This window comes from Vollenhovia emeryi, unplaced genomic scaffold (genome assembly GCF_000949405.1).
Source record: "Vollenhovia emeryi isolate VEMERY1.0 unplaced genomic scaffold, V.emery_V1.0 DF939219.1, whole genome shotgun sequence".
Taxonomy (NCBI): domain Eukaryota; kingdom Metazoa; phylum Arthropoda; class Insecta; order Hymenoptera; family Formicidae; genus Vollenhovia; species Vollenhovia emeryi.
Window position 1 is genome coordinate 101,641 of NW_011967147.1, and position 23,589 is coordinate 125,229.

Below are 23,589 nucleotides of genomic sequence, written 5' to 3' on the forward strand. Positions count from 1 at the left end.
GTCAATTTTTACATTTAACTCTGTCCTAGATACACGACGTTCAAAGAGTATTCACATAAAAAATGATCCGTATGGATGCGGTACAGATCATTTTACTGGCTAAATATTTCAAGAGATATTTAAGACGATCCTTAAATATAACCCTAGTAGCACAGTGCATTGGCTAAACATTGATCCAACGTTGGTTATATTAGAAATGCATTGGCCGATATTGTCCACCGTAAAGCCAATATTGGCCATGGAATAAACGTAAATATTGCACGATAATTATATAATATTAGGTTTATATTGGAAGTGCAGTGGCCCATATTTAACAATGTAATAAAAATATTGGTCTAATATTGATATAATATTAAACCGATATTGCTAAATAGATATATTGGCTAAAAACGAGAAGGCGTCCATCTTACAATATTGGACCAATATTGGAAATACTAGATTTACATTATTTCCCAATATTGCGCCAATATATTGTGCCACTAGACAAGAATTGACTGTAAACAAGCCTAAGGGCGAGTTTCACAAACGTCGGTTATCTGTTAACCGAAGATTAATTAATTCTCTTCTTAGGTAATAAGATAGAAAAAGATAGAGAGTTGACTGAACTTAGTGTGCACTCGGTGCGCACTAGGTGCAAGCCATAGGCTTCTACATACCACTAGACTGCTACCTTCGAACTGAAAAGTGAGGCAAGAGTTCCGCCATGTCTTGCTAGGTAAATAAAGTAGTACGCGTCAGTGTTTGCTGTTATCTAAATAAAATTATATAGATGATTATCTAGATCAAATTTTAGCGTTATCTTATCTTTATATAGATAATAAAAGTAAGTATTATCTATATCTGCCTCTTAGATGAAAGAAAGTGTTGTTTTTACTAAATTATCTAAGATAAGGTACAGATAATTTGGTTTAGGGCCACATAAAAATACTTAACAGTTACACTATTTAAATATAGATGTCGTTGTAGACCATGCATTTATGTGTGTCATATAACTTAACCTGAATATATTCTATATCCCCCTTTATAATTTAAATTTTTCTCTAATTTTTTTATAACTTTTCCTACTGTGTTTACATGAAGTCTTAAAAATATTATCTGAAAATTATCTAGATGAATCATCATATAATTTTATCTTTTATCTAGATACATTCAAAACGAAATCATCTTTATCTTATCTAAGATAAATTTATATATTTTTATCTTATCTTTATCTAGCTAATTTTAAAATCATCTATGCACAACACTGGTACGCGTGCACCGGTGTTGTCACTGACAGACTGATTTGCCTAAACTCTTGCCTCACTATTCAGCTCGAAGGTAGCAGTCTAGTAGTACACAGAAGTCTGTGGTGCAAGCAACCGAATTCGCTATAGGGTAACCAGAGCGATCCTCCCAAATTTGCTCGACCAGTCGGAGAGGAAGTTTCGTCCCCTCGCGGAATACGCCTTTTCCTTTTTTTCTCTCCCCGCCGAGTTGGATTATGGTTTCTTGCTCCACTCGTGTCGCAACGCGGCCGCGGCCGCCGCGTCGTCGCGGACCTCGAGAAAACGCGACTTTCGGTTCGTTCGAGGAGCGCGGCGTTCGCGGAACAGTCCACGGTGATTTCGCATTCGCGCCGCGATCCCGTGCGCAATAACGAAGTACGAGCGTCGTCGGTTGTGTCGGTAATAGCTGGCGGCGAGCGCCATGGCATACGTATGGGATTTTATTAAGCACGCGATATTCCGGTATTTTCAATGAACCGTCTCGAGCTCGCGGGAGAAGGTCGTGGTCTAGAAATGCGATATTTAAATGAGCGAGCGAGAGAAATAGAAAGAGGGGGGGGGAGGAGGGAATGGTATTCAAATACGAAGCTTTCATTTTTTCGCCCGAGTCCAATATCGAAATACAGATAGGCACATATTTTTTCAGCAACAGCCTGTGCAAATCTTTCTCCACTGTAAATTTCGGTGTAACAGCTCGTCCAGTTGAATTTGAGATTTTTAACATTTAAAACGTTAATGTAAAACGAGAAAGAATACGTTGAAAGATTTTGTTACAAGGAACACTCGAGTCTTTTATACCGCGATGTAAATGTCGTTCCGTTGTTTCCGTGGACTCCATTAATAATTTTTAGACGGGTCGCGTGCGCGTTTAATTCTGTCGCAGAAAGCAGATAATAAATATCAGCCTGTCCTGATAAACTCAGGAATTGCTGATGGATCGTCGCCTCCGCCGCGAAACGAAGGCCCGTGGCGCGCGGGTGAAATGCACGATTGAATATTACGTGGCGGCGATGCAACGCCTCGCCTACACGTCGCTTCTCACGTACCTACATACCTGTATCCACCTACGCGCCCGACGCTCGTAAACTCGCGCGTTTTAACGTCAGCCGCGCATCGTACGTCGACCGTCGGGGAATTCGGCGCGCGGTAAAAAAACTTCCGGAGCGGGCACGTTCCTTCAGGCTTATCCGATCTGTTAATAACTCCGAGCTAAATTGGAAAGTCCAATACACGCGCGTACGTTTCCTCGAGTTACGCGGGGCGTTCGCTCCACGTGGCTTTTCCTTTTCGCGCGATCGAGAATCGCGCGAGTGCGGCCTGTCGGTGGAAAAAGTGAGAGAAAAGCCCGCGTAAAAATATTTATCTCGCATACTTGCGCGGGAACAATAATAATGTAACCAGGAAAGTAAATTTGTTACCGCCCGTGCGAAGCCCCGATGTGCACTCCACAAATCGACCAGAAGAGGTCAGAATGGTGTAACAAATACGATTCGAGTAAGAATTTCCGGCTCGCTGTTGTACAACGCTTTCAATAAATACCGTAGAAGGATACGTTTGTAAACGAGCCGGTACTTTTTATGAACGAGTGGTCGAGTTGGTTAAGGGGATGCTGGAGTGGTCCTGCACTTTTTGCACCTTTCGCTCCTAGAACTGTCATGAAAACATTTGTGTAATATACGAATTATGTGGCTTTTGCGTACAGACCGACAGTGTGCCACTAATCGGACTAAATCAGAGAACAGCATAGTGTCATTGAAGTTACGTTTAGAAGCGTAACAAAAAATCTATTCACTCGAATAAGTTACAGCTCAATTTCAATGATACCATGCTATTCTCGGATTTACTGTCTTCTGGGACACTGTCGGTCTGTACACAAAAGTCACATAATTTGTAATATTACGCAAATGCTTTCATGAATTGACAGTTCTAGATGCAAAAAGTGCAAAAGGTGCGGAATCACTCCAGCATCCCCTCCCCAGGTTCGAACTCTGGGGCTGGGATAATATTTTTCGCAATAATACGGGGTCTACAATGCGAGTCTCAGAGTCACACACCCTCAGAAAGATTCTGTTACTGAGACAAACAATATTCTTGACGCATTTATGTTTTTCATAGTCTCATTTAGTATAAAAATAAGACAATATCAAGATAAAATCAATAATTCTTATTTTCCTTTATCGAATTAAAAAAGACCGACTTACTATATTGAGACAAGACTTATACAAACTTATACAAATGTAAGTTTATATATTCTTGCGTTTAGAATAAATTTTTCCTCCATCTTACAACGCACGAAGTTGGCACCACGATATTCGACAAAAGACGATACTATCATTTTAGTCTAGATTTTAGAATTTTTCATTTAAGATTAAAATATTCCCTTCTCTGTGATAAATATTATTGGCGCTATATCGATCCTATTTTGTGATACATTGAAGTGTAATAGCATTGGATCAGGAAATTTTTTCTGTGGGTGCGGTCAATTCAGTCAAACACATAAGAATTGACCAATCATAGTCGACTATTCCCAGATAGTCGGATAGGCTCAAGCAATCGAAATATAATAAAATGCCAGCAAATGCTAGGCTCTTCGCTAGGAATATGAATTCAATGTTTGAGTGATTTAAGTACAGCTAGCATAATGTTAACATATTATCGTAGTTAAGTGCACAGCTAAAGAGGAGAACACATCGAATGAGCGTACTGTTAACAGAGAATTAGCGTACGTTGTTTTCAATTTTTGTAACAGATATAAACATGTTATACCTACGTCTATCACATCTGGCCGAGCACTTAATGCTAGCGTAATGTTTGGATCATGCAAATGTATCATTTCCGACATCAAATGCTAGCAAACAACAGCACAATAGACGACATAGATGCACAGCAAGATGCTAACATTTTTGTTAGCAATACGAAAGCAACTTATGCTCACACTGGCTATCTGGGTTCTTACGACTTACGACTCTGAGACTTGCACTGTAGATCCCGCATAAAATTTTTTTACAGTAGAAAAAGGGGAGTATTGTGTCGTATGCTAAATACAGTATTTAAAATAATTAGATTTCGTTCGTTCGACTTAAATACGTAAATTTACTGACGGCAATAATTCCATCTGAACGAAAACTGTGTTACATGTCCGAAAGGAAACCGGCGCGCAGGTACAGGTGGAAAACCGGTATAAGAAATCACATATTAAAATCTGGACCTAATAGGCGTCTCGCGGTTCTTGTTTGATTTATTAATAAGATCGCGTAAAACTGAGAGCACGTGTGAAAAGCACCGCGTAAATCGAGGGACGAGTGCACCTCTTCATTTAGGCGCTGCATTTTTCGCGCGATTTCTTCTTCATGCGATCCCTCGTAAGTGCATTACACAGCAAGACGTGCACTCTCCAATGTCGATGTAAATTGCAACACGCAAAACCAAATTTTAACGATAAACGATGAATAGTTGCAATTGAAGCAAAAAGCGGATAATTAATTTATGCAATGCATTTGTTTTTGCTGGATTTCGAAGAGAATAATTTATCGCATTTTTTTACATTTTATATACGATTTACGTTTGAAAACATTTAAGGTCCGCGGACGGCGAAGGGACAAGACGAGGGACAAGACGTCTAATAACACGATTCGTCGGTCACCCAAGGATCGCTGTGGTTTTGTAACCGCCGGCTGCTTAATGACAGGACCATGCAAACACGTGGGCGTGCGTGTGTAATCGGCGTTGTAATTGGTCGATCGCGCGAACATTTCTGGCAGCGATTCGACACGCATTACGCCGAACGATCGCTTTTCTCGTTAGAGTAATTGCGGACGTAATGACTGATATTACACGCGATACAAACGAGCGAGCAACGTTGTGAACCAGTGCGGATTCGGAGCGCTTAATTTGCCAGAAGCTTGCAATTTTTACGACGTGATTTTCAAAATGGCAATGTAATCAAAATGACAAAATGAAAAAGAGGCATCCTGTAAACGTCATATTTCCATACGAACCACGCAGGTGTCGATCAAGTTCTTTTTTTTTAGAGAATTCGAGCTAGATAGCGTAGCATCTTGCTACGATAATCGAAGCTAAATGTTTTATGAGAGCATGAAGGAAAATAGGGTCAAGTGACCAAATTCGGATCAGATACCAAGTGCGGATAAAAAATTTGACGATGTCGCTAATAAGCGGCATTTTAAAGTAATTCACTTTAAGTTTGCTCTTTTATATACTTACAACTTCATGCTATATTCACATAGTAATCTAAATGGCTACCTCCAACTGTGCTATTCCTAAATGGCACTTACGTTTCTAATTGATTTATGCCATATTGTCGATATCATAAAAGGCATCGACGTGTTCTTACTTATTAGCGACTCGTCAAATTGTTGATCCGCATTTGGTATCTGGTCCGAATTTGATCATCTCACCCCAATGGATGGCATTAGACCCCCTTACACAAATACCACGAATGTGGGAATCGATAAATTTTGGTAATTTGCAATTGAATAAGAGAATAAAGATTTATTGTCACCAGTAAATAATTAACCAATGTAAGAAAATTAATAAACGACGCAACTGGCAAATTGGGGAAATTTATTGCGAAAAATATTACCTCAGCCAGGGTTTGAACCTGGACCTCTCTACACTCTATGGTAGGTGGGCGTCACGTCAATTCGACCACTGAGGCCACACGTGGTAATATTTGTCGCAATAAACAGTCTAATGATGATATCTTCGCGTCTATTTTTACAATTGAATATAAAATGGCGTTGCTAAAGGAGACACTGATTTACATTCACGAATCAAGGGTGTTAATCACCGTTATTATCCTATGTACACATTTCGTCGTTTCGGCAGAGTTTGGGAACAGAAAGAGACATTCACCCGGCTTCTTTACTCAAGGAGTAAAAATTTGCACACTCGTGGTTTCGCAAGAGGAACGTGCATACATGTTACGCGCTTACAGTCGAAATAAAATTCTCAAAATTTTGCACTTCTCATCCATGCAAATTTTTGCGAATTTCGCAAACCCTAAATATCGATTCCGCGCGGGAACATATCTCGGCTTCGGTGTACGTAACACGAATATTTAATGCGTTAATTCGAGCCGTCGGGAGACAATGTACGATAAATGTGAAAATGTCGAGGGTAGGTTCATTCGAAAATGGTACATCGCCCTTACCGCAGAAATGCACCGCACGTGAAGCCGATCGAAACGCGCGATCGATAAGATGTACGCGAATAAACGTACTTTAATATTGGTAGACGCCCTCGTTACCCATAGAATGTAGGTTAACCACGAAGTTAAAAGCAGAGTGCGGTATTTTATATTCCGAAGAGCGGCGCTAACTTTTTAATATTATATTATACCTTAGAATGTAGCTGTAGAAACCGTCGCGTTACGCGATGTTCATCTCTGTCTAACAACACGGCAGCGGTTCCCAGTTTTGTTAATAAGACCGATCAATAGCGTCGTCACTGATTTTATTTACATCACGATGACGAGTGAGTGAAATAACGTGACACCTTTCGAAAATCCTCCTCCCGCAGGACGATCGATATTGATTATTCCGTATCGCGGTGTAAAGCGTCGATTAATCGAAAAATTTTAAACAAGTAAATGCACAATTTAAAATCCGATAAATGTTTAATAACCGTGATAACCGCGGAGTGACTTGCATCTGTTGGATCCGTAACAACCAGAGATAACCAGCGATATGAATCCAGTAATCTACCTGCGGTACAAGAGCAGAGTAGATTTTCCATTTTTTCACTATTATATGTAGGGGATTGTACAAAAATGTTTCTTTTATATTATTATAGAATAAATGCAATAATATATGTATATGTAACGAACGGAACGAGAAAACACGAACTGTCTAGTGTCCAGGGGGAAGTTTGTTTTTTTATGGCAAAGGATAATTCGCCATAGCAGTAGTAAACACCCAGTATGTGCAGACACCGAAGCAGACACGGGGCTTCCTAATAATTTCAATTATTTCGACAGAGAATGGGAATATTTTCTGCAGGAGAAGAATAACAATTCATTAAAAAGTAAACTCTAGTTACATGTAGACAGATGCATATGGACGGAATTAACGGTATCGCTACATTTATCAGGAAGATATTTTTCGCGTGAGAAAAATACCTGTAAAATGACGAAATAACAAGAGAAATGTTACAACGGCCGGGAAGTACGAGGCCCAATTCTGATGCCGCGAATGTGCAAGCACGCAATTTCTGAAAAAAAAAACGTTCAATAATTCATTTCGAAAAGTCTATTAAAAACCGTGAAAACGTGCCAACTTGGCGGATTTAGCTGGATTAATATGCAATCGCAGACCATATTCTCATCGAAACAGCGTCTTCTAGCAGTCGTAAAGTAAGTCAGAATGCACCTGCGACGATGTGATAAACATAGACGCGAGGGGGAAACAGCTGACCAAAATCTTGCACACCAATGCCCAGTAATGCCCAGCGGGCATTACTTTATCTTATTATCTTATTTACCTTGTTTTATCTTATCTTATCTTATTTTATCTTTACAATGCCCCAGCAAGGCCCAATGCCCAAACTAATGCCCGAAAAATGCCTAGTAATGCCCAGTAATGCCGCAAATCTGTGCACCGCAACGCCCTCAGCGGTTTCCCCCCTCGCATAGACGTAAACCTGCGAAAAGTATTCCGATACGTGACAATGTTACTCACACAAGTCGCACCCCTTTCAAACTTGATATCAATAATCGTGCAAAGATTATATAAAATCGTGCGGACGAAAGGCGAAAGCCGGCGCTACGCGGGAGAAGCGGCGTCGCGACTTGTCGCGAGTCCGTCAGTCCCCGCGGTCGCATCTTTTCGGCGAGCGCGGCCGCGGATCGTCGGCGTCCGCTTTTGCATCGGCGCGGAGGAGAGGCCGAAAGTCCGAGAGGAAAGTCGATGACGGCGATGACGATGCGTGCGCGAGTAAGCGCGCGAGGGAAGAGACAGGCGGAAAGTGGGACGGGGGACGACGACGACGACGACGAGGAGCGCGCGCGCTCGCGCTCGCGCGAGGCGTCAGGGCGGGGGCGCGGGGGGCGAGGGGGGGCGAGGGGAGCTGCAGCGTGCGCGCATCGGCGCGCACTGCACAGTGCATGCACCTCCGAGAGGTGTGGGTGAGACGCGCGCGTGTGTTGGCACGAGCGTGTAACTGGGTCGCGGGTTCGACAACTTCAGCCAAGGCTGCTCGTGCAGTGGTTCTCGATCCTCTCCTCTCTTCGCGCGCGCGACAGCGTTCGATCTTGTATCGAACCGCCGCGCCGGTGCGGCCGGCGCGGCGCGGCGCGGAGCGGCGCGGCGCGGCGAGAGCCGCGATATTATTGTTACTGCGCCGTATTGTTTTCTTTATTGCTATTGTCCGCGCTGTCTCGCGTAAAGTCGCGTCGAATATAATGTGAAATGTACGTTGTATAGAAATAGGTTCACGGTAATTTTATATTACTTGTTATTAGCCGTAGGATAAATGGAATATGCTAAGATGTGACACTCGCGAACGGTGTAAGCGTTACGGGGAGCACGGGTAGCGTATAGTTTGGTTGTGTAAAATGTGAAACGTGAAGTTGTTACAAATGAAATATAAAATGAAATGTGAAATTCATATCGGAGTAGGATATATTTACAATGCGGCCGCGTTATATAATTTTAATGAGCTAGAGCTTCGTACTGGATGACGTTATTTTCGATATATTTCGACATAATTTATACAATTCCGTTTATATTGACTCGAATGCCAGATATTTACTTGCTTATTTAAATCAAGGCATCGGTGGCAATGACGTAACATCGAGAGAATACATTGTCTCGAAAGTACAAGTTTTTCCAAGTATTTCCCAAGTTACGATTAATTTCACAAGTGTTGGGCTCGACATTTCTATATTTTACAGTTCTCTCTGCGTGTGTATTGTGCTATAATATATATTTTCGAGACTCCCCGAAATGTATCGGGCCACGTTTGCGATCGTACGATTTTTAAGTACGGGGTCGAAATTCGAATTTCTCGCCTCTTCAATTGCGCGCGATTCGACAACTGCTGCTAGATTATAGGACATTCACGCGCAAGAGTGTGTAGCCGAAGGCAAAAATGGCAGGTGTCATTGCGGGACTGCGGTGGAATTATGCGACAGGTATTACGCTATACCGTGTATTCTCCGTTTAGTAGCTGTCTGTATTCGACGTCTATCAGACAGATAGGAAATTACTTTTCTATTAACCTTTTCTCTGTGATAGGTTTTCGTTTTAACGTACTGCGTCGCACTTTCGTACTTCACATGCGAGCAATATAATAGCGAAATTAAAATGTCGCAAAATAATATTCCCGGTAAATACTTGGTAAAAAAAAAAAGAAACGGTCTTATCGCGTGAACTGTCGTCCACTTCCTGCTGGCCATAGCTACTAGAAGAACGAGGATATATCAATTACTAAAGATTTGAGAACAACCGACGCTATTCTATAATTTACAAGTAGAAGGCAGGAAATGTTGAACATATACATATATAGGATATTCGTTCTTTCACCTCAGAGTTATAGAACGGCATCGGCCGTTCTCGTTTCGCAGTATTGATCTAATGTTGAGTATTAAAAAGCTGTGACACGATCGAAAGTCTCGAAGCGTATTGTTATTTCAATCGATCGAGTTATACAGTTCGTGCGTCCGCTAAAAGTAAAATCAAATTCAGATCTTAACTGGAAGAAAAAAAAATGCCCCGTCTCTTCTCTTGTCCCTCCCGATCGTCATCCGTGATTTATAGCCGCGATATCGAGCTTTTTGAGCTCCGAACGCGAAAAACGCCGGGCGCGTCCCGTGCCATCTTAATTGCCATGATGGCCGAGTGGAACGATCGTTTTTAGCGATTTGTATTATGACATTGGATGCCGTGACACCAAACGCAGTGATGTAATAACGCCTGAAAGAGTGGACCTTTACCTTTGGAGAGATCAATGGACCGCTAAGCGGCGTTCTTGTTAATCGCCATAATTACTGATAGGAGCTCACCGGCGGCGACAGCGCGCGATAACAATCGCGAAACTCTCTCTTTTCTATAATTTTTTGTAGCACCGTTTAAAGTCTCCTCGCTACGCAACACCTCTACCGCGGCCCCAATAAAAAAGACAGTCACGTTGCGTACTTTGTACGTAAATAAGCGCCAGGACGAGATCCGACTATCATATTCACGCAGGATGCGATTACATAAACCGGCCGTCTTTCTCTCGGCTCCCCCTCCCCCCCTGCCCTTCTCTCGTTCACTCAGTTTCTTGCTCCTTCTTCTTTTCTCCCCATCTAATTCACTTTGTACCCATTAAATTCGATTAAAAGTCACATAAATCACATCTCCAATGCTTCTCCTTTAGCGTTTATTGTATTTAATATTTTATTATATTAGTTTCAGTATAATTGTATCATCTATTTGTATATGTGTTTGTATTACCTATTTATTTTCAATCATTAAACTATTTTGTTACTTTGGAAGTTATTGATTTATTGGGGTAATTTTGTGCAATGAGATCTGTAATATTACTATTTCTTTGATTGACGAGATAGAGAGAGAGAGAGCGATTTTATTAATTTTAATTTTATATATCTTCGTTTATGATAGCTTTATTATTTGAAAAAGAATGTGTTGCTTAGATATTTCTATTAATAATTAATTTTTTTATAAGATTTACTATATTTAAATATATACACATAATAAATATTGCACATTTATATGTTTATATAATACATATATTTGTTTCTATATCTTTCCGTTAGTGTTACAACAAATAAATCTCTATTTTTACTTCTGTTTCCGAGACACTTGTATTTGTATCACTTCGGTATTTTTTCCGTATATTTTTCTCGAGCTTCAAGTACTCGATGGAAAATTCTAAAGATATATAGGCCACAAACTCTATGCTCTATTCTACTCTCGCTCTCTATCTGTGGCGCGTGCAGGCAGGAAAATACGAAGTTTGCGTGCTCGAGCGCGAAATCGCAACGACAATGCGCCGCGACGCGGACATCGAGTAAACACGACGCTCCCCGGAATCGATTTCTCCACCCTGCGCAACCCCCCCGTTCCGCGCCGTCCTCGCCGCGCTTCCGTTATAAGCATGCATTATCCGTCGTACAGCTGAAAGCTAAACCCACCCCCGCGGTCTTCTGCGCTGAAAAATGCGTGTTAACGATTTGGAGAACTTAATTCCCTCTTGAACCAAGTTTTATCAACGTCAAAGAGTTCGCCATTTATTAGAAATGATTTCAACATTAATATAATGTTTCATCTTACAATAATAAATCGCGGTAGATTCGTAGGGATATAATTTGCTGGCATAAATATATTCGATCTAAAAATGATTGAATCCTCTCATTTAATTCCGGAAGTATATATTTGAGAATATCACAGGATTACATTTTAACTAAACTATTATTGCAAGTTATACAGTTTTAATTTTCTACATTTTCGCATTGATGCAATTGAATTTCATCGATGAAAGAATTTCACCCTTAAATTTTTTCTCACTTTAAATGAATGAGCTTTGCAAAAGTGGAATATCTTGCAAGTATTATCTCGCCTTTCGCTACACGTGCGGTGAAATGGTATTTGAGAAGTAGAAGACATTCTTTTATGTATGTAATGCGTTTCGAAGTTTTGCTTTTAAAATTCTGTAGCCGTGTAAACGGGCGAAGGCGATCGATTTCTCAATCTTATGGGGATATTTAAAGCTCCACCTTGCCCTACTCTGCTTCCGTTTCATTTTGTCCCTCCCTCTACCAAGTTCCGGCAGCAGCCCTCTCTGCGATCCTCCCTCTTCGTACGGTGTATTACGTAAGGTTTACATTAAACTTGGACAGCCTTTCGTCCGATAAATCCCAAGACGGTGTTTCTCCAGTGAAAGTTTGTGTCAACGTTATCTTTTCTCATAAACAGTACATAATAGCGGTACAAGTTTTTGAACAAAAAAAAAAGTTTCCACCAGAAGCCACTACGTGAAAATTTTGGCCGGTTTGTAAATTGAAGAACTAACAATTTGCTATCGAGCCTTCGATTTAGGAGTCCCCTTTTAATTTTTATTCCTTAAACTTCTCAATGTGTGACGCACATTCGCTAATATTACCAATATTTTTTCATTATTATTTCCTCGCAGTAAAAGTCATGATGCAAGAGACTTTTTAATTCTACGTTATGTAAATTCACACACCGTATTTCCATTTATACACACAAAAATTATTTACAATGCTTTCTCGCAATTCGCATTGTCGCGAAGTAATTTTCAACGGTTATTAATTAACACGTTGAGTATTTATAAACATCAACGTCAGTGTTTTCTTGACCGTATCTGGCATTTTTAATAATACAGCCAATTTTCTTGCGAAAAATATTACCTCAGCCAGGGTTTGAATCTGGACTCAGTGGTCGAATTGGTGTGGCGCCCCGCCTAGAGTGTAGGGAGGTCCAGGTTCAAACCCTGGCTGAGGTAATATTTTTCGCAAGAAAATTTTCCGTATTATTAAAGATGTACGGCCAAGAAAACACTGACGCTGTTAATTACTGCTGGCGACATTAAAGAATATTCTTATTAGTTATTTGTAATATGTTATCTGTTATATTTTTTTTTCACGTTTGCTTTCAACGTAAGGAGCGATACGGTGCCAAAGGAAAAGATACGCGTGCAAAGTAAGCCGGTGTATAATCAATCTCGGCTTTCCGAGGCTCTACTGGAGATAGATCGACGTTCAGTTGCAAGGACACTGCTAACGAGCCTAATGATACAGCGCTCGTACAGGTATGTCCGAACGGATAGGTCTAAATCGGTAACGATGTCGGTGAGCCAAGACGCTCGCAATGTTGTCCTACATCCGATCGCGTTGCAGCTCACCGAGATCGTACAGCCGTTCGATGATCTTCCCTTTCTGCGCTCCCTCTTCACGCCCTTAATCGATACCGAGGGAGCTCCATTCAGCGAGATAATTTCAAGCGAATCGTACACTTTGATCGGGTATATTATTACCTGAATTCACGTGGATCTTTCAATTCTTTCCAATAGACACTCTTATTTTCCCCGAGGGAGAAACGTTGCGGATGTTTTCGACGTTTCAATGAGCGACGAACAAATTTCTAGAGGAATAACAGCGTTAGATCTGCGTGTACACGTAGATTGCTCTTCTAGGGTAACATCAGATTTTATTATCGTGAATCTCACGCGGGAGTATCCCGCGATACGAGCGTAAAAGTGCCTAAAGCTCGCGCGATATCGGGATATCCCGCTTTAAGGAGGTTCGCGCTGGCCTCCCAAGGCGCATGCACGCCGCTTCGTAACTTCCTCCTCGGAGGATCCCGAGACTCGTCGACACATTATGTCAGTGATTCCCCACATTTTCAATGCACGAAAGCACAGGAAGTAAAAACTACACTGAACTCGTTCACGTCTCGCAAGGCATTACCGCGCTTTTTCCGTATCATATCCCGCGATTTGCAAGTTGCCCTCTCGCCGCAAGGCTGCCGGTTCCGCTGGAATCTCGCTTCGCGATTCTCGGGTCTTGTAACATCTCGAGTACTTGAGCACAGCAAGATGGGATCGTTTCGTTACAGGTCTTTCAAAATAATCGTCTTCTAAAAACAATTGACTTTCATCGTCACTCGAAACGTTGCATTTCCGTTTTATCGTCGCGATAACGCGTTGCGCGAATCAAGTGGAAGGGATTTTCGAAAGAACAGGCAAAGTTGGTGTCAAATGTGGGAGATTAAGCTGGCGCTAATGGCGATAAACCAGGCGGTGGAAATTCTCAACTTTCATTACAAATCTCGAGCCTGCGACGGGCATAACATTTCCTTTGCAAACGATAGTGTAAAAAAAAAAAAGATGCACAGGAGACCGCGTTGAAAAATCGACAACGGTCCCTCCGCAAGCCCCGTAGTCGTTTCGCCGTATTTCCGAAAAGCCAGCGGTATTCACCGAGTCGGAGATTCTTGCACTCCATTAACACGGAGCGTTTGCATCGACGAGCCGGAAAGCCTCGTCCCTCTCTCGTCACAGAGAGTGGGAGATATTACAAAACAGCAGTGAAGCATTGTTTTACATCTCCTTCCTCTCCCTTGCCCCCTCTCCTCCCCCCCCCCTCGTTCGTCCCGTTTCTCTCTTTACCCAACCTTCTGTCTCCTCGCGGAGAGAAACGCTCGCGCTTTCGGACGATGCGGAAACGGTGCACGTGCGTATCGACGTTTCGCCGTCGCCGATGACGATGGCGGCGGCGACGGTGGCGGCGGCAGCAGCATCGTCGTCGTCGTCGTCGTCGTCGCCGTCGACGACGACGTCGACACAACGAGAGAAGCGCCCGTCGGTTGCACGGCCGCGCAACTATCGATCTGGGAACCCACGCTTCCGTTCCTCCTCCGTCCTCCTCCGCCGTTGCTGCCTCCACCGCCGCCGCCGCCGCCGCCGCCGCCACCGCCGACGCCGCCGCCGCCACCACCTCCTGTAACTGCAGCCGCAGCTGCAGCAGCAGCGACGGTAACAACTACATCGGCGATTTCATACAAGTAACTATCGCGCTATTGTTTATATTTGCTCGTATTGTTATAAGCGTCTCGTTTTTGCGCTCGCTTATTGGATCGCGTTCATTGCAATTCAATTTTTGATATTGCGCGCGCAAAGTCTCGCGCTTATTTGCACTTGGGATTCTTAAGTTTGTCAGAAAAGGCTGCGACGACGGGGCAAATGTAATTGACACGAAGGGCCGACCTGGTCGATTGTCCTTCAATTGCCAGCGAACTTTTCTTTAATAAAATTATCAAGCGATAATAAAAGGAATTTGTTTTAACACGCAAAACGAAATATATGTGTTGTGCGTATATATAATCTATATAAAAGAGAAAGAGCGATAAAGAAGAAACGGAGACGAGCCGTCATTGATTCTCGTCGCTGTTATTGCAGTTACACTGTTTCCCTGCATTGCAAGAACATAACTTTTTACTCGACTTATTGCTGTCATTTATCCCACATCTAATTTTATCAATTGCTCGTTGTTATATGTGCAGGAAAATCACTTAAATTTGTTATCGCGATTACTCTAATGGTATATCTATATATCATGAGCAAAGAGGAAGCTGCGCAGACCTATGAATGAATCAGGCGCTCATTGGCGACACCGAATGTCGAACATATCGCTCTAGCTTATTCCCAGAACTATACCGCGGGCAAACTGGATGAAAGGTCCAAACGTCGATCAAGAAAATTTCAACAACGGATGACGTAAATTCGATAAAATTAAGTGTCGCTCGTGTAACGGCGAGGAAATGGCTCGCCGAAGGGTGGGCGAATCGTTGTAAAAGTATAATTACGACGAGTACGAGACTGACCGCGCGACGACCGACGGCGACGACGGCGCGTAGAAATAAATCCCGCCGTGCCGTTCGACGAATAAATTGCCCCGCGATATTTTATTAGCGGGGCGGCGTACAATTTCAAATGATAATGGCGAGCGATCGGCGCTTCGCGCGCCGCCGATTGACTTTTCGCATCGCGGACGAATTATCGTCGCGGAATTGCGAGATAAAACGCTCGGCGAGGCGGTCGAGTACTCGCGACGCGAGATAGCCGCGGCCTGTAAACAACTTCCAACCGAAGATTGCATTCTCCACTTTTTTCGCCGTTCAATAATACTATTATCCCTTTCGCCTATTTCGTAATGCATCTCCATTCGCGCCTTTGTACTGTCGTGTTATCTTACTTACTGATCGTGGAGATTAACTGACTGCATATGAATTTGTTTACGTACGTATGAATTAATCAACATACGCGCGTACATTTGTCAATTCGCCTCAGCGTAATTACTAGGTCAAGGATAATTCAAATGTTTGTTAAGTGAGGTAATAACAATAAGGCTATTGTAACGTTATATTGCCGTTGTAACAAAACAAATAATTACTTTTTTTTAATATATTTATTTGCCTTCGTTAATATAATTATATAATAATAGAACGTTGCTACATTTGTTGTGCCATTGTAAAGTTGTGCCATTACTTAATGGGTTCAATATTAGTTTGTATTTACATTTTAGCCGACGCCAAATTGACCAAAGAATTTATTTCTGCTTTGACAATCCTGCACCCACTGCAGAAAACATTTCCGGATCCAATGTTATTACACTTCAATGTATCATAAAATACGATCGATATAGCGTCAATCATATTTATTATAGAGAAAGGAATATTTTAATTATTAGATGCTAATGTATAGCATTATTAAATAATTTATAAACGTGAATTCACTGACGATAACACTTCCACTTACGGGGATTAACCTGTGTTATAAGACCGGTATGTAACTGGTGCGCAGGATAAGTTGGAAAAAATACGGTATATGGATTCATTTATTAATTTAATTGGCTACTTGCACCTATGCCCGGTCCTAAACGGCCTCTTCATTTTCTAATTGATTTTAATTTTAAATGAAAAATTCTAAAATCTATAATAAAACGATAGTCTCTTGTTGAATATCGTGGTGCCAACTTGGTGCGTTGTAAGATGGAGGGGAAATTTATTTTAACCGCAAGAAATAAACTTACATTTATACAAGTTACTCTTGTCTCAATATAGTAGAGTCAGTCTTTTTTAATTCGGTTGTGAGAAATATGAATGCGTCAAGAATATCTTTTGTCTCAGTAACAGAAATCCTGTTCTGAGGGTGTGTGCACACAATAGTCTTCTCATTTGCATCTCTCTTTTACTAATCGCTTTCGTTTTCTCCGCGTCTTCACGAGCGAAATTGATCGTAACTCCTTATTGCCACTCTTTAGTCATGTAAATAGAGTACTTGTGGCTCTCCCAGAGGGCTCGTCCCTCATAGAGATTTCCCATAAAATTCCCATCAATCTACTTATCTAACCCTTCACGAACGGTAAGCCTCGCATCGAAATTCCCAGCGACGCGAAAGGGAAAAGTTGGAGGACGCTCTCACCGTTTCGGCGAAGTCGACGCGACGCGTCGTGGGACGTTGACGACAACGGCGACGATGACGAACTTTCGATCGATTTTGTCGTCGGACGTCGGTCGGACGGTCGGGATATTTTTTCGCAGGTGAAAGCTGTGACCACGTGAGATACGCTTGTACGGTGAACGGTGGCGCGTTTTCGGAGCGAACGGACCGGTTCGAAGGCTCTTCGTTGCGAAATCGATGCACGCCGCCGTTTCGCCGCGACCGCTCATTACGCGCGTTGTCGATTTAACCACTTAAGAACCCAAATAAACGTGAAAATGTTCGGCAAAAGGAAAGGATTTCTTAAATGATTGAATAAATATGTTGGATGCTAACAATATAATAAGTTTCTTTCGCGAAAGATGTTGGAGATACGTTACGCGAAAATAAATATCGAGATATTATTCGTATAATGTTATAGTTGTATTTTCGCTGTCTGTATATTATAGAAATTTGTTGCATAAATATTAATATCAAATAAATAAGTATTGAGCCACATGTCCAATTTACAGTAAACATAAGATTTTCATATTAAATTATTCCTATTAAATAAGAAATTGGGATAATAGTGGAAAAGAACTTAATTGTGTTGTAAATATATTAGTTTCTAAATTGTAATTTAGCATCTGAAATGTTAGAAGAAGTTATATAATTAGTTTGATCTTCCGTGAGACGTTTGTCAATCAATTAATGATTAACATCTTTTACGGTTGACGTCGATAAATTAATTTGTTGATTACTTTAACGATTCGTATTAAGTTAGGATTAAGTTTCCAAGAGTACATGAAACAATTAATTTATATCTTACATTGAAGTTTCCCGCGCGACATGATTGCGATTTCTCACGCGAAGAGGATCAACGCTTCTTCCGCATTACGATTAACAAAATTGATGTGACATTTCATCAGGAGAATAGTCTTTCCCTCCTTTTATTATGTTATAATTAAATCTTTAATTGGTACCTAAGGAGCATACACGCGATTGATTTTCTATACTTTGTTGAAGCTTATAAATAGTTTTTTAAAAATGGCATGAAACATTATAAATAGCTCTCCATTTAAAGGATATTAAAAGCCATAATTTTCTACCATATATTATTTACAGGGAATATTTTAAATTCTTCGCATTTGTTAGCTCTGGTCAATTAGGAATATATGTTTGAGACGTAAACTTATATGACATATTGGTAAAATATCAAGCTAGTGGTTTATAATAATGTAGTAATTAAAATCGTGTAATTTAAAAAAAAATGTTACAAAATTTTAATACTTTAGGTGCACATATTTAGTAGAAAAAAAAGTTCACTTCTGCATTGTTCAAGGCATCCATAAACGAAGAGACGGCGAAGATATTCATACAAGAACTACCTTGTATGAATATTACAATTCTTATCTTCAATTATATAACATGTAGTTGTTATTTAAAATATATTCACAATGTATGCATTTGCATTCCTATTATAGATACCCTTCTAATAGAGATAATCGCATTATTGTATCAATTACCGGCGATATAATTACCATTGTAACATTATACATGCGGTTCAAGGGTTTGATTATGAAATCGGTGCATCTCCGTTATCCGACGTCCGTTCGAGATTTATGCATTTAACTATTATTATCCAGTAGGCTAATAATATATTGCGAGAAACGCGGCTTTTTCGGGTATCTACAAGGCAAAAACTAGGTTAATTTGATTAACACCAAAACTAGGTTGCTAATGTTGTCCAACGAAAATGTCATTGAATTTACCTGTGAAAACTACGATCCGCAGTTGTTCACAATTGTCATCTTTCCAATATATTCTTTCATTTAGCGCGAATATTTTCGATGTTATATACTAAGTTACTTATCTGATGACTGTTATATCCACAAAATGTACAACTTTGTCTTTCATATACATCTCAGTCACATACATAAAAGTGAAAACTACAAAGATTCTTTTAGATCGCTCAACTACAATGTTACTGATAACGAGATTTGTTATTCTTCAACCTACATCAGTAAAAGTTTCCTGAACGTAGAATTCTAAACTCGGAATAATTTGCAGAAATAAGACTCGCGACTGTCTTGTGTATTCAAAAATTAATATATTACCTAACATGTAATATAAAAAGAGTTATGTTTAGGGGATAAAATGAGAGAGAGAGATTATGGGGGGGCTTATACCTGTACAAGGTTCGCAGATGTCTGAAAGTGACGATATCGCGCTTCGCGGTCGTCCCGAATACGAATACTCGATACGAAACGCACGATGCCGAGCGAATTATGCAAAGCGAAAGTACCTACGTAAGAACGGGTTGCGCAAAGCTCCGTAAGAAGAACGCCCATGTGAGGTCGGCTGGTGATATCGTACGCGCAAAGACGCGCGAGGAGACGCGGTAATGGGTCTCCTGTCGAACGAATTCGCGGCGCCCTTGCAAATGGACTTGCCGTGAGGTCCTTCTCTATTCGTTGATCTCGTGTACAAGATACGATTTGGACAAAAAGAAACGCACGACAGTAATTAGTTACATTATTTCAAGCGAGAGTAAATAAAAAGTACTTTAATTACAATTTGTTGTCCCGTGGTGACTTTTGGGTCTAGCCCTTATTAGAAAGCTGTTTCGCGTCATGTAATGTTAATTATAAATTGATCGAACAACGATAATTATAAATTAATTACGCGATCCATATGGCTATAATTAATGCGCTATAATACGCGAATAAATTTATACATGTATAAGCTTAATGCGCCGAGTTAAATAATATATTAAACTTATTAAATTGTAACAAGATGTGCGCGTGACGTTATTAATGCATTACCATTAGAAATAATTTTCAGCCGATCTGTTCCTCCCGTGTCCCTACAGGCATCGATAAGTGCAATCACACGAAATGAAATAGTTCGGTAAACATGTTTTCGCTTCTTTTTGTTTCTATGTATAACGGATTAATTTTTGCATTAAAAATTCAAGCGATAAGAGAGAACGAGACGCGTGCACGATATACGCGCTTCGGCTTTAATCGAGAGGATCGTTAATAATACGACAGTATACGTATCGAACGTCGATCACGACGGAGACGACGGCCATGCATTGATTTCGCAATGGATACCTTTGAACCAGGCGCAATTGCACTCGCGTCGATGGTTGCACCAGCGACAGTTAATATTTTACTTTTACCGGACGACATTCAACCAAGTATATCATACCCTTAATTAATTCCGCACAATTCGTGATTCATAATACTAATCTGATTAGAGGTTTGTGAAAAAAGAAGGCATTGGAGGCTGACTTAATCGTTGCCAGATGAATACGTCGTTTCGTACTGCAAATTAGCATGCTAATTATCTCACGAGAGGTAACTTTCGGTATTGATTATCCGCCGTTGCACGAGTGGATATTAAAAACGTAAGCGAACGATTCGTGCACAAATGGATATGCCACAGCGATGTGTAACGTGAGATTTATTACAACGTTCGACGCACGCGTGATTAATGGGATTTTATAATTCACGTCGAATCGCGATCAGACATCTCGTTCTATTTCGTCATGTAGATGATATATGAGCGTAAAGGGTTAAAGATCGAGTATCCCAATATCCGACGCGTCGCTCGTTTCGATAAAATCTTAAGCTCCGGCAAGTGTCCAGGACCGCGCGGATCAAAATATTTTCTAGATTTCCACAATGTATAAATACAGTCGCCGCTAATTATAATTACATTAATTTACTTGATTTCACGTTTCTTTCTGAGACTCGATGGGGCAAGCTAAGATTACCGGATGTCGTTGAAATGAATCATAATTCTTAGCTGTACGTATAAATTAAGTTAAATAATTACGAGACGGCGGTTCGCTACTCCTATCTAAGAAATCTTATCTGTAGACAGGAGGGGAAGGAAAACAGTCAGCTCACTTGAGTTAATTCGTGCCGGTGCACACAATCGGTCTGTAACATACACGTGCACCTGTATTCTATATATTACAGATCAACCCAGTTTCCATACTCAAGCACCCCCCCCCCCCGTGAACTTCTCAGTCGGACCTTTTACCTTTTATGCTCCCTGACGAGGTGTGGGGTGTCTGGGGCGCGTGCGAGGTCAACGGCAACGGCGAGCCCGAGGAGGTCGCGGAGTGTTCCAGCTTGGAACTCACCGCGCTCCACATCTCGAACATGTTGAATGCCGTGGTGACGGTGTGGACCGACGTCTGCCAGGCTGATGCCCTGCTGAACCAACGGGCGCCCTACGCCGGCCCGGCGTAACATCCGCGGCCGCGTAACCGCGTTAATCCCGAAGATTCGCCACGCTCTTCGGTCCGACGCACCGCCGTTCGCTCTTTGCCACGGCGACAGGTCCAATTGCACCGCGGTACGACACTCGCGAGCAGTTTATTCGCCGGTTAAGAGCGTCCTTCCGTCTTGTCCGTTTCTTCTGCCTCCTCCTTCGCCTCCTTCTCCGTCTCCTCCACGCCACCCCAACGACGTTGCAACGTGACACGATTTATCGCGCACTATCACTCGCCCCCTTCGATCGGCGCGGCAGTCGTCGTTGGCTTAACGCTCGTACCGAAGGTGCTCCACTCTCCTCTAGTCACCCCGAAGTCGCAGCACGCCGAGTCGAGTGTTCGTCGTGGTCGTTAACGTTGTTGCGCTCGCTTCGTTCGCCGTTATCGCGGTCGTTGTCCGCGTAGCCGTCGTTGCTGTCGTCGGAAGTCGCGCGTGCACCCAACGACGTGACATGGCTTCGCCGAATTTCTCTTCTTGCTTGCGATCTGAAAGGGAGTTGCCATCGCGCCGATCGCGCGAGAGCCTATGTATGACGACCGCCATCTTACTTTTCTACGCATCCCCAATACGATTTTGCATATCGAAAGAAACTTTACACGAAAAACCTTATTAAAGCCTACATTGTGTCATATTGTGTCAATTTACATGAATAAAATTTATCCGTTTGCCATACAATTTTACGGATTAATACGGATAAAATTCGTTTCAAACTCTACCTTTTGTTATACTTTATGTTTTACATTATTTTTAACCTGAATAAAAACGTATTTTTCAATAAAATTTTAATAAAAAAGGAATTTCTTTATCCAAACTCTTTCGAATATGCAGCCAAGTTAATTCAACAAGCAGAGGCCTATTGTAAATATATTTTCTCATTTCACTCTGCCATATATTTCCTTAGTTTCGAGATACGAGAAGGAGAAGAAGTAACAAGCATAAAGTTAGCTCTCACGCGATTGGCGATTACAACTTCCATCGGATCGTTTCGTGCTATCTCACTTCGGGTAGGACAAGATATTAATTTCGCCAGATAGCGAGAAAACGGAGAATTGACGATTAGAGGAAAGTCGCTCGCGACATATGACGGAGAAATCGTGACGAAATGCGGATTAACGAGAATAACAGATCAATTCGGAAAAACACCGATGCAAACCTTAAATTGTGCGATCATTTATGTAATCCCGTCGAAAGTTCCCGAAGCGACTTTCTAAAATGACGGGGTGACGAAAATAAATCTCTCTTATAAAACTACAAGTGCTAGATAAAACAGAGCAGCAGGAAAGAAATCAATATAATAATATATTGAATAAATATCAATTTGTAATTTAAATGCTTGCGATCCACCTGAGAACCTTAAAAATATCTCACACTTCATTTTCTGTATAATTTAGCGGTTTTTTGCAAAATCAATACAGAAATGAAATACGCGTTTAAGAATTAAATACGCACTCAGGAATACGAGAGTTCGACTGCCCGCGCCGCGGAGAATAGTCGCGGCGCTTTTGAATAGAAAATTGACTTGCACAGGAATCATTTAGGTCCGATGAAAGTGGAGTGACGAGTTAAAGCGTGGAATTTAAATAGCAAGTGGATAAAACCTGACATCGTGTCATCAATCCTGAGCGATCGATCCGCAGCGGACGCGAAAAAGCGGCCGACTCCTGGCGCATCGATCCCGCATTTCCATGCACCACGATGGTTCCCCTTTAATCCCAACCGCGTTGCAAGCAGTGGTGAGCTCGCGTCGAGGGGGAACCGCGCATCGCTATCGAGCGAAGCTCGGCGACCACCGGCCGAGCTTGCGAGCCTGCTTCACAACGCCGACCACCCACCCGTACAGGGTGTCCCAAAAAAAGTCTACACCGATGATGCGACTCAAGTGACTCGACGAGATGAAAGTCGCGTCTTTGCTCAATGACTCCTGTGTAATTTCGTGTGTGCAATTGGAATTTCGCGCGACTCTGCGCTGAGAAAAATTTCCATTGGATAAATCGATTAAGTAGCGAGTGGAAAATTAACCATCGGTCTGTCTGGTTAAGTTCTCCGATTAAATTATGGACATATTCGAGGAA

At 41.6% G+C, this 23,589-nt stretch overlaps 1 protein-coding gene across 2 annotated transcripts in view; it reads right to left on the bottom strand.

Annotated features, from left to right (window-relative positions):
* LOC105560845 (probable nuclear hormone receptor HR3) overlaps positions 1 to 23,589 on the bottom strand; it is a 98,768-nt gene that overhangs the window by 45,423 nt on the left and 29,756 nt on the right. The window contains exon 1 of one of the 2 annotated variants that reach the window (XM_012010311.1): positions 21,282 to 21,598. The exons of the other annotated variant lie outside the window; for it this stretch is intronic. Within the exon in view, the coding sequence (XP_011865701.1) occupies positions 21,282 to 21,405 (124 nt within the window). The 5' untranslated portion in view covers positions 21,406 to 21,598. Of the gene's footprint in view, positions 1 to 21,281; positions 21,599 to 23,589 lie in introns of those variants that run through there. 2 annotated transcript variants of the gene reach the window in all.